This window comes from Syngnathus typhle, linkage group LG1, assembly GCF_033458585.1.
Source record: "Syngnathus typhle isolate RoL2023-S1 ecotype Sweden linkage group LG1, RoL_Styp_1.0, whole genome shotgun sequence".
NCBI lineage: Eukaryota > Metazoa > Chordata > Actinopteri > Syngnathiformes > Syngnathidae > Syngnathus > Syngnathus typhle.
In genome coordinates, this window is record NC_083738.1 from 8,163,789 (window position 1) to 8,175,547 (window position 11,759).

Genomic DNA, 11,759 nt, shown 5'->3' on the forward strand with positions numbered 1-11,759 from the left:
AAACTTTTTTTTTTTTTTGCTCATTTTGCCTGCAATGACTGCGTTTGCCCAGTAGATGAGGAAGCGCTCGCCTGCGCATTTACTACCGGAAGCCGTGTCAGAAAGCTCGGTGCACACTCACAAGTGCGTGTACGTACGGACATGGCGCACTCGCGCTCTATTTGTATCAGTCCCGAATTTAGAGCGTGGGCTGTGACGACAGCATTCTTGTAATTTGCGCGCTGAGCTTTCAGATGCAGTTTTGCGCTAAAGCCACCCACAAACCTTCCCCTGGAATCCTTCCATTAAAATGAGTGGCCCGAAGAAAAGAAGTGAGTGCCGAATGTTAAAAAAGAGTGGCCAATTTGGCTCGACGTACGCGACGTGACGTTCAGCCACATGAACGTCAACATCTACCTATCTAAAAGACAGCGGTGTCGACAAGCCTACTGGAACCTACAAAAGGATTATAAGGAAGGAACACAAGAACTTTAAGAGACTGCTCATATGTGTCAGAGAGGTTCTGCTCTGACAACTGAGCTGAACTTTTATCTGTTAAGATTGTGCATGGCACAACAGAAAGTTAATGTTCCATGGTTTTCTTTCTATGAAGAACCCAGAGAGAGTTATTTAGTTATTATTTATTTCCTGTTTTTTCTGTGAAGAACTCAGAGAGGGTTAGTTATTATTTATTTCATTAATACGTAGTGTTATTATTTGTTTCCGGACTTTTTTTCTGTATAGAACCTGGAAAGGGTTATTAAATAACCGTTATTTGGTTATGTGTGGCTTTCTGGAAAACAATAAATTTTTTAAGCTCCGCTACGATCGTCACACTTTTTCTGTTACAAACTGACACCGGCCCGCCATCAGAGAAGGGAAAGGTTATGTGGCCCTCACAGGAAAAAGTTTGGGGACCCCTGGTTTAATTCATATTCTACAAACAAAACAATCGGAACACTGTGTTTCGATGAGTTGGGCTGCACAGAACATATTACAAAAAATATTAGGGTTGACTTCCCTTTTAAGTTTGTGGCTCAAATCTCAGCTCCAACATTGCCGTGTTCAATGCTGACCCTGTGCTTGTTTGGACTTTCTCTAAGTATCCCACAGCATCTCCTGCACATGCGTGTTAGGGTAATTGAAGACTCTCATATGTATATGAATATGGAGTCTTACCTCAAAGATGTGTCATGTAAATTTTGTTCAGTTTAGAAAGATAATTATAAGAGCTTGGCGTTGGCGGATGTTCACATTCTACAAGTATGCCACTTAAGCTGTTACAGACCCGTGATCTTCTGCCATCCCCATTTGACCATCTTGTTTAACATTGCACATTTGTCGCCTGCTCACTGCTGGTGAAACGAGCGTACGTGGGCTTGTGAAGTCAGTCTGCCTTTGATTTGCACTGCACGCAGTGTGTGTGTGTGTGTGTGTGTGTGCGTGTGTGTGTGTCTTGAAGCAATGCTACGAGAAAAAGAACTTTGGACAGGTGACACAGCCACACAGATAACTGAAAGAATACATTATGTACCTGATTCCAAAAGGTTTTGGTTGGATTCAGATATTTTGAGGATAGCAAGGTTTTACGAATATATATAAAACATATTATACAATAACACAATTTTATACAAAAGAGACATTTATTTTCATATCACCGTATTAAAACTTACAACACAATATAAAGAAAATCGCATTTGTCTGTTTTCCCCCACATGGGTAGATGGTCATTTTCACACTGTAAACATAAAACATTATTTTATTAAGCCTATTGTATTAACACAAATCACAACAGACAACCACAGAAGCATGCATAGAATGATTTAAAAACAAACAAACAGAAATGACAGTACATTATCTAAGGCAATAAACATGACAGATACCGTTTTGTTATATTAATGCAGGAAGTCGAATTAAGGGACAATAAACCGAGAGTGGAAGTCATACAGTTATATATTAACACACGAAAAGCACAAATAGAAGCACGCAAAGAAGATACAACCCAATCCTGGCTCAGTGGTAGACTGATATCAACAAGGTATAGTACCAATGATATATTTTGCCAAATTGTTTGGGAGTCTTCCTAAGATGCACCGCTGTCCCTTATTTTGCATATGATCTTTGATCAGCATACTGGGCCAGTTTGCAATAAATATAGTAAAAGGATCTACTCGTCCGGCTTCCTCTTGGGCTTCTTAGGGTTGCGTGAGCGGCTCTTGGCCTTGCACAAGGGACAGATGGGAGCATTGCGGTGAATCTGCTGGTGGCACGACAGGCAAGCCTAGAGTGAGGATAAAGGAGACGCTGTTTCATCTGAAAAGAGACATTTCTCAAAGTGCTAAATAACACCACTACCAACAGTTTCCATAGAAAAGCTTAACGGCCGTGTTTAATGTTCAGTACGGGTAGGCGCAAGTATGTGATAACAAAAACAATGGCGGACAACTGTGTTTAGAGACTAAACACCCACCGATTCCCCTACTTGAAAGTCTTTCTTCTGAACAATGAAGATCATTCGAGCCAAAGCTAGAATTATTGTTTTTGCACACTTCTATTGGAATTTAGAGACGATTCCAAACTTCGTAGGCGAGGGCGTAGTCATTTTCTAGCAAGTTTTTGCCAATCACCGCAGACCTCAGTCCCAACAATGAATGGTACACCATGAAATTAAATGACAGATTAGGCCTGGTAGGACAAGCTGTTGTTACACAGATAATAATTAATGGCCAGACCAGCATTAGAATCAAACCCTGGTCCTTTTAAAATGGACCAAACACTCAGGTCTGAATACACCCTAAGTCACCTGCTGGGCTAGCATCCATCCATCCATCCATCCATTTTCTGTACCGCTTAGTCCCCACGGGGGTCGCGGGCGTGCTGGAGCCTATCCCAGCAGTCATCGGGCAGTAGGCGGGGGACACCCTGAACCGGTCGCCAGCCAATCGCAGGGCACACAGAGACAAACAACCATACGCACTCGCACTCACACCTAGGGACAATTTGGAGTGCTCAATCGGCCTACCAAGCATGTTTTTGGGTTGTGGGAGGAAACCGGAGTGCCCGGAGAAAACCCACGCGGGCCCGGGGAGAACATGCAAACTCCACACAGGGAGGGCCGGAGGTGGAATCGAACCCGCACCCTCCTAACTGTGAGGCGGACGTGCTAGCATAAATTATTTATTTTCTTAATAATTTTGGTTTTTATTCATTTGGTCTGTATGATGATATTAATTTTGTTGTTCATCCAATATTTGAAACTTGGCTACATGGTGGTCGACTGGTGAGCACACTCACAATGCAGAGGGTTCAATTCCACCTACAGCTGTGTGGAGTTTGCATGTTCTCCCCATGCCTGTGTGGGTTTTCACCACCCGGTTTCCTCCCACATCCCAAAAACATGCTTGGTAGACCGATTGAGCACTCCAAATTGTTCCTAGGTGTGAGTGCGAGTGTGAATGGTTGTTTGTCTCTGTGTGCCCTGCGATTGGCTGGCGACCAGTTCAGGGTGTCTCCCGCCGACTGCCCAAAGTCATTAGCTCCAGCACGTACAAGACCCTTGTGAGGAGAAGTGGTTCAGAGGATGGATGGATGGATGGATGGATGGATGGATGGATGGATGGATGGATGGATGGATGGATGGATGGATGGATAAAAAGTCTGTGTTGCCGCAAGTGACTTTACCGCCGACCAGTATTAGTTTTACGAAGTGGCCACGAAATGTGTGACAGCGTGATACTTTTTTGGTTAGTGACCTGTGCATGCTGTTGAGTGCAGAGCATGGGGCATAGGTGCCCCTATATATATATATATATATAAAAAAAATAAAAATCGTATTGAGGATCTCAAAATCACGTTGTCTGGTATAGCGATTTCAATCCAAAACGAAAAATCGTTCAACCTTAATCAGGATAAACTTATAGTGAGAATAACACTTTTTTCCCCCCCCCAACAAAGTGCATTTTTGTTTCCTGTAACATGCAGCAATCATTTTGGTGTTTTTTTTTTTGTTTTTTTTGTGGAACTGTAACAGATTTGTGTTTAGTTTCACGAGCTTGGTCACAAAACGAATCAAACCTCTGAGTCGATTAAAAAGAACAACGCAACATTCAGTATTATTACTACATTTAAGTACAATTAATTAAATACAAACACAGTAATTTAATTCAAATAAAATCCCACCACGAGACTTCCCCTTGACTACTTTGGGGCTGACAAATACCTTCATGGGTGGTGGTTGCTGTCTGAAAGTGGCCGTCTGGCGGGCATCTTGTTTCCGTGACACCTGAAGCTGCTGTGCCGCTGCCGCAGCGGCAGCGAGGGATTCCGGAATAGCCGGCTCATGCGGCTCCTTTTGCCACTCGGCTTTTTGCTTCTCAAAGTAACTGTTGAAGGCAAAGACAAGACAGACAAAGGGCTAGCTGTGAGTCTTTCAGGATCTCACAAACTCCATCCCATCGCACAACAACACAAAGAAAAACATTTTTTTTTTATGTTCTTTCTAATGTACAACTCTGGGACAAAGTACAGTCGTAGCAAAACTAGTTGAATTAATGTGAGTGTCTTTGTACATGGGCAGGGAGGGCTGAGGACAAAAAAAAAATGCCTTGGTTTTTATGCCTGACTGGCGCATTACTTCCCCAAAAAGGTGATATATTCCATTTCATTATACTATCTGGGTTCTCTCGGAATTGCTTTAGTGATGGAGTACAATTCACTGAAGAAGAAATCTAATGGGTTGGCTTTCCGGTAACCATATCCCATCAACGTACCACGTATTAACAGTGCATTAACACAACGCATCTCAATATTTTATGATCAGTCAGTGAATGATCAATATGGATTTTTTTCTCAATTTCTATTTCAAACTAACTCATGTCATGCAGATGTGTCAGTTTCTCAGAGAGCATTTTAAAATCATAATACCCAACAGGTGTCATTTTATTTACTTGAAAGTTGCTCTGCCACCTACTAAAGAAAAAAAAAGGATTGCATAATTACTTTTCTAACAGTAAGATGCGCCACTGGTGAGTCTGGCAGCATCATGGCTCTAAGAACAGAATAAGAGTGATAGCCATCGACCTACAAGTTAGAAACTGCCGGTCAACAACCAATCGATGATTCGGCCATCAGCCTCTAAATTAAAATTTGCAGGAAACGTTTGATTGAAATGTTCCCAATTAAGCCAATTGGCAACCAAAATCTTTAGATAAACAAGAGATGCATATGAACCGCTCCGTCCAGCATCCATACGAACTTCTCCCGACAACGTTGATTTCGTTGTACTAAGTTCATTTTGTTTTTACTTGTTAATCACTTCACTGGTTCTTTTATCTCAAACAAAATATTTTAGGTTGCATTACCTGACATGTTTCAAGATTCAAGATTCAAGAGTTTTTTATTCGCCATGTTTGAGCGTGCCAAACGTTGATTTGTTCAACACAACTCCAGAGCAAAAAATGTTCACTAAGAAAATCTTTCACTCCTTGATTGCAAACTACCACACCGATGCAAAGTGAATACAACGATTTTTCTGGGCGAAACCAAGTTAGCAGGCAGGCTAGGAAAATTAGCACATTAGAATATATGCATCTCTAGTTATGACTGTGCACATCCAAACACAGATCCGGAGATGTCTGCAAATCACCACTTTGGCTGGAGTTTTCAGAAACCATTTGCAATGAAAAAAAAATCTCCACGGATGCGAGGATGAGAAGACAAACCACGGAAAACTATTTTCCGTTTGCAAGGCAAGGCCCAGGAAGACCTGTTACCTGTCGGTATCGCAAAGCCGTCGTTATGGTTGCTGCAGTGCTACTGAAAATGTATTTCATTTTAGAGCGCACAGCCAAAAGTGACAGCATGAAAAACCTCACACTTGATATACAGCAGTACACTCTTGAAAGTCACCAATTTTGGTGCTTCTTTGGAGAAAACAAATCTGAAGTCAGTAAATTTAGCATCAAAGTCATACAAAACCACTGGGCAGCAGAACTGCTCTAAGGGAATTTTAAGTTTAAGAGGGGGTGTAATTTCTTCCTTTCTTGGTGGAAAATGCTAAGTGGAAACTTGTTATGTTTCTTGTTGACGGTGAACATGGATTTTTATTCGCCGGGGATCGATCCCTGCAAATGACAGGTGTCCGCTGTACTTTTCATTGAGTGTGCGTGCATGCGTGTATGTTATACTGACTCCAGGGAGAGCTTCTCCTCTTCTTCATTGAGGTGAGGGAGTCTGTGCAGTCCCAAAGTCATCCTTAGTGCATCAACATGCTCCTTCAGAGGTTTGTACTCATCATGCAGGCGACGAGTTGTTTCCAGCAGCTTGTTCAGGTCATTTTCAGACTGCTTGATTGTGCTTTCCATCTTTGAAAAAACAAAAATACACCTAAAAGCTTGAACTTTATCAACCAAAAGCTGTTAATTTAGAAGTCATCGTGCTACTATGCCACAAAACATCCTTGCATCTATTTTTTTGTTTTACAAAGTAATTAGTTTCCTTGTATAGCCATATCAAAGTTAATGGAAGAATCCTGTCGACTATGCTATAAAGATGATGATAAAAATCATACAGCTCAGTATGATATACACTCACCACATTGATATCTGCATGGATAAGTCGGAGCTCCTCCACATGTGCCATCTTTTCCTGCAAGAGGAGATCCATCTCTTGCTTGTACTCTTTTAGATGCTTCTCCTCAGACTCCAGAGCCTCAAATTCAATCTTTAGGCGAGACTTGATCTTCTGCATTTGGACTGTTTTGTTCCTGTTGCCACAAAAAGAAGACACTTAGCTCATCTTGTTCACAACAGAAAAAAATTTAATCAATAAATGTTAACCTGTAAACAACACCACGGTAATTTGCAAAAAATGCATTGGGGCCCAGAAGTCACCGACACATTGTTTGAAAAAAACCCCAAAATAAACGAAGTTGCGGTTGGTATGCCAGAGTATTTACTGTTATTATGGAGTAGTAAGACAGGTAAAAGGAAATTATCAAGAGTTTTTTGAAACTTTAGCTTTGTCATGTGTCGCATGATATGACAACTATTATAAAATGGGCTGCAGGGGAAAAAAAAAGGGGATTACTACAGTTAAGTGTCTTTACTACAGTAAAGTGTCTTTACTGTGTAAACCAGGGGTCGGCAAGCTTCAATACTCAAGAAACCATTTTGTCACCCAGACGGAAAAAAAAAAAACACAGAGTGTTGTGACTGGTTGGTGACTCTTTGTTTTGCAATGTATCAGTTGTTATAAAGTTGCTGATCCTTTATAATGTATCCTTTTATTATAAATCTATTGTGTTATACTGTATGATTTCTCCTATGTCAACCTTTATTCTGTCATATAGGCCTGATGTCTTATAGTATATAAGCTTGGGTTATTGTGAGAAGTTGTTAGTGTGCTGAGTTTTCTTCCAGGTAGAAAGTCTAGTGCCCAGTCCTGCTTTCTCTTGATACTTGATAGACTTTGGTGTCATGTCTGCTTCTGAGTCCAAATCCGCCTCCACATGTAACAGGGAGCTCCAAAACATCTTTGACCTCCAGAGTAAGGACAATACTGCATATAATTATGTTTATAAATGTAAAAAGTCAGTTGGAGCCACCCAAAAAGGCAAGCTAACTATGCAATCATTTATCACTTGTAGATTGTGCAATCAGCTGCTCAATTGACTTGAGGACTACTTCAGTTAATGTAAAATGTATATTTGCAAAATAACAGCCAATTCAAATATTTATTTAACCTGGTTAATGTGATTTTTTTTTTTTTTGCTCCCCAGAATATTGTGTCTGTGTCAACACATCAGTGCTGTAACTACTCAACTTCATGGAGACATGATTGCAAGACATCACCTGTGAAGCTATGTCAGCAGTGTTTGTTTTTAAAACAAGCATTATTATTTATTCAGCATGAACACAAAGCATTCTGTTTTTTCCAGAAACTTTACTTGGGTTTATCGTTTAGTGACCTGGGTCAAATGTACAGTAGCTCAAAAAAATCCATCATGTTTTGCTTATTGGTGCGTGTGACAAAAACAATCTAAAACATTTTACCACCACAATCTTAGCATTTACATTTAGAAAAGCAACAAAGTACAGTAATTTAAATTGAGACATATTCATTATTTCCCGAAGAAAGTCACAGCAGACAAATGACAGTGCATCATGTTGTTGCAGACGCCTAGTATAGGTCATGCCTGCAAATAATCTCAAATATATTATTGTAATTAGTTAAAAAATGAGCAAAGAATGGACAGTGAGTTCCAAACTGCAGCTGGCTGAATAGCTAGCGCGACCACAGCATTGCTTCACAAGCCACATCTGGAATGCTGGCGGACGTGTGATTATACTGTTTATATCAGCTACAGCCTATGTGTATCTATGCAATTACGGCAAAACGCGTTGATAATAACAAAGGCTCGCTTTGCCAGTTTAGCGGAGAAGCTGGCAGCACAGTCGCTGCTAACTAATGCTAGCCTCCGCTAGCTAACTGGGTAACAAAGCAGCCAAAGGGGGGCTCTGTCTGGTGTTGCATTCGCTGACCTTTCGCAAACGTCAGGCTTTTTGTTATTTACGTGTTTTTCAGCCTTACCGTACTTCCAGGATGTTTTCTAACTTGCACATGATTTCTTGTTCGTCCGTCATGATGAGAAAAATTGCTTAGCTCGTCGCTCAGCAGGTGCCGCCGTGTTGCCGGGTGGTCTCTCTTGTTGATTTGTAAGGGGGGGGGAGACAATCGCCGACGTGACCGCGCACATGAGCGCGCTTGCTCAAGGTGATGCCTCGGCGAATTCTGCACCCACGTCAATACGGTTGTTCGTATGCCAGAAATAGTTTGTATTACAACGTTATAAGGTGACATTTGAAGAACTGACTAGAAACAAAGTAGTAGTACAGTATCTCATTTTACTCCTTTACAAAATAAATAAAATATGCTGACTCTCAAATGTAGTAATCCAGTTTTTAAAAAGTGTTTTGTCAAATATTATTTCAATACATCTTTTCTATTAATACTACTTTTTCTAGATCGTTATTGGTTATGAGTATCCACTCTTTGATTTCGCTCCAATACCAAAACACCGATACATATAGCGTGATTTATAACATTTCAATTAATTATTGTGGGTGGTAATGCCAATTTCCACAAGTGCTGATACCTTAAAACAAGGGTGCCAAGTTTGATCCCTAAGAGCCCCCTCATTTTCAAACTTTGAGTTTTTTTTTTTTTTATCTAAATGTGTTTAGTTTGAAAAGTTATTAAAAGCTTATTATGTAGCACGCGGTTGCCATGGCAATGCATCGTTTGCAAAGAAAACTGATGCCGTTTTAGAGGGTCTGAACCTGAACGAAACAACTATTGTCCTATGTGCAAATATCTCAAACATGCAAGTACCCCAACGTTGCCAGGTTCTCAAGGGCCCTTTAGGTTCTTTCACCAACGAACTTGCTGCATATTGCTTCCCATCTCTTTCTCTCTGGCCAACATCAGATTTTGGAATCCTTCTGTTATTGGCTTGACAAAGCTTGTAAGTGGCAATTGAGTGCCTGTTACTATTCTCCATTGTGGTGAATGGTCTTTGTTGTTTCGCTGGTCTCCAAAAAAACACTCGGTGGACAATGGCAGGTCCGGGTAAGGAAGCACTTTGGTGACACACGGCTGATTGGGAAAAGATTTTATTCAACCGATGTCAAAGTGATGTCTCTCCAAAAGTTAGAGTGGCCCCAAGGGCAAATATGTTTCAGCTCTCGACAGCACAGATGTTCGCCCCAAAAAGGCCCTCGCGCTTCTTGCTCGCGCCCCTTGCGCCCCTGCTCTTGTCCTTCGCGCCTCCGCACGCCTCTCTCTTCCTTCGCGCTCCTTCTCTCTGTTCTCCCCATCATTTGTACAACCCGAGTCAACCTCAGTTTGTTGCAGTATAGCTTCTATTTTATGCGCCTTCTAATCCGGTGCGCCCTATATATGAAATAATTTACAAAATAAAAAAATCAATGATGGTGCGCCTTATAATCCAGTGCGCCTTTTGGTGCAAAAAATACGGTACTTCTTCTGCATGGTTACTTGTTTATACAGATACTGTGGTTTTCCTCACATTGTATTTTATGAAAAATGTCACTCAAATCAACTGATAGTCAAAGCAAAACAATCAGGAATACTCAAGCACAGGCGAAAACAGCATTGGCAACCCAGATGCAGCAAGTGACGGCCGGCCGCTTTACCCCAACTAATTGTTTCCATTCCTCCCCCAACATCCCCCTCTCCACCTACAAACTTTATGCGGGGTGAAAGGCCATTGAGACCTTTGTGGGGGAAAAATATGAGACTCAGAGGCCCTCTCTAGACTACCTTTACTTTTCCCCAGAAACATGAACATAAAGAACTGCCGCCCACTTATCATCTCCTTCGCTGCTGCAGCAACCATCCTTCTGCAACGCCTAGCGTGAGGGGGGATAATTTCGAAACCCTTTTTTACACCCTTACAGGACATTATGAATACTTGGATAATGGCTATTCCCTTCAGACTTACATGTGCCCCTGCCATATGTCAAGCTATGGCCAAGGATTTTCTGAACTGCTAATAAATGTGTATACTTGAATGACATCATCATCTTCAAGTCCTTACAGGAACAAGTTGACCAACTCTAGGCTGTCTTGCACCATATCCTTGAAGATTCTCTTTTTACCTGTGTGACTTCCATGCTCCGTTCTGAATACACCGTAGCACAAGGAAGCATGCAGCTGGACCGAGCTTGCCTTCTGGCCACTTTCTGACTCCTGCAGGCCATTGCAAGGGTTCCGCCAAATTCCATCACTGTTTTATATGACATGACAGCTTCATTGCTACCACTCTCGTATCTCACTTCTCCGAGGTGCCAATCAAATGGTGTCAGACCGTTAAATCTTCCAAACATCAGATCTTGATCGTCATTTATCGATAGAGGTGGATGCCTCAGATGTGGTAGTGTCTGTCTTGTAACAACCATCCCTCCTAGTGTCACCTCCCCAAATAATCGCGCTAGCATTAGTTTCTTGAAGGCTAGCGTCAAGCATCAGATCTTTAATCAGACTCTGATGCAGGAAGAAGTGCCTGTGCTATAGAAAACCTTCTTAAATACAGTAATGATGAAAGATCCCTCATCTGGCCTCATTGATGAAATATACCTTCACATGTCTTGCAGGCAATAGAGAGGCTGGATCTAACCCACCTACGATTATGGGCGAAATGTGATTCTATGTTATTACACCAGATTAGATGTGTGAATATTGCTGTTGAGACAACTTAATTTACCTCACAGAATGAATAAAGCATCCATCCACTGAGATCCAGCTGTCATTCTGTCTATTAAAAACATCACAATTCAAATTAAAACAATTGTAGCAGACAAAGATGCATGAAGAAAATGTGACGAAGAGACAGGTGCCCAGATGAAGTCTGCCTTTGCTTGGGCCCCAGGCTGCTTTTGGATTAAATGAGAGGTAGGTACTTGGGAACAATACAATGGTCTTTTCTCACTCCGTCTAATCCTTGTTGGTATTGCAAGCGCTTTCATATGACTGCACAGAGAAAAAGAGAGAAGCGTCCCGAAGAAATATTCTTTTGCTACCGACCACAGAAAAGTATAAAGAGAAATGTCAACTGTGAGTAGCAACTTTTCATTGTTTGTGGCATGATTGTGAATCTGTTTGAGGAAGTTTGTTGTAAAAGCAGTGGATTACAATAAGCACCTTTGCTTGTTGGGTTCAAAATAGTGCATTGTAATCTAAAACGGAGCAAGACAGAATAC

The 11,759-nt window shown here is 41.3% G+C and overlaps 1 protein-coding gene across 1 annotated transcript; it reads right to left on the bottom strand.

Annotated features, from left to right (window-relative positions):
- Window positions 1–1,603: 1,603 nt before the first annotated feature.
- zc4h2 (zinc finger, C4H2 domain containing) lies at window positions 1,604–8,728 on the bottom strand. The gene is made up of 5 exons (XM_061287974.1): window positions 8,569–8,728; window positions 6,571–6,742; window positions 6,169–6,341; window positions 4,199–4,361; window positions 1,604–2,260 (listed from the first exon to the last, which is right to left on the bottom strand). Exons 1-5 carry the CDS (start codon window positions 8,619–8,621, stop codon window positions 2,147–2,149), a joined length of 675 nt encoding a protein of 224 aa, XP_061143958.1. The 5' UTR covers window positions 8,622–8,728; the 3' UTR covers window positions 1,604–2,146.
- Window positions 8,729–11,759: the final 3,031 nt, after the last annotated feature.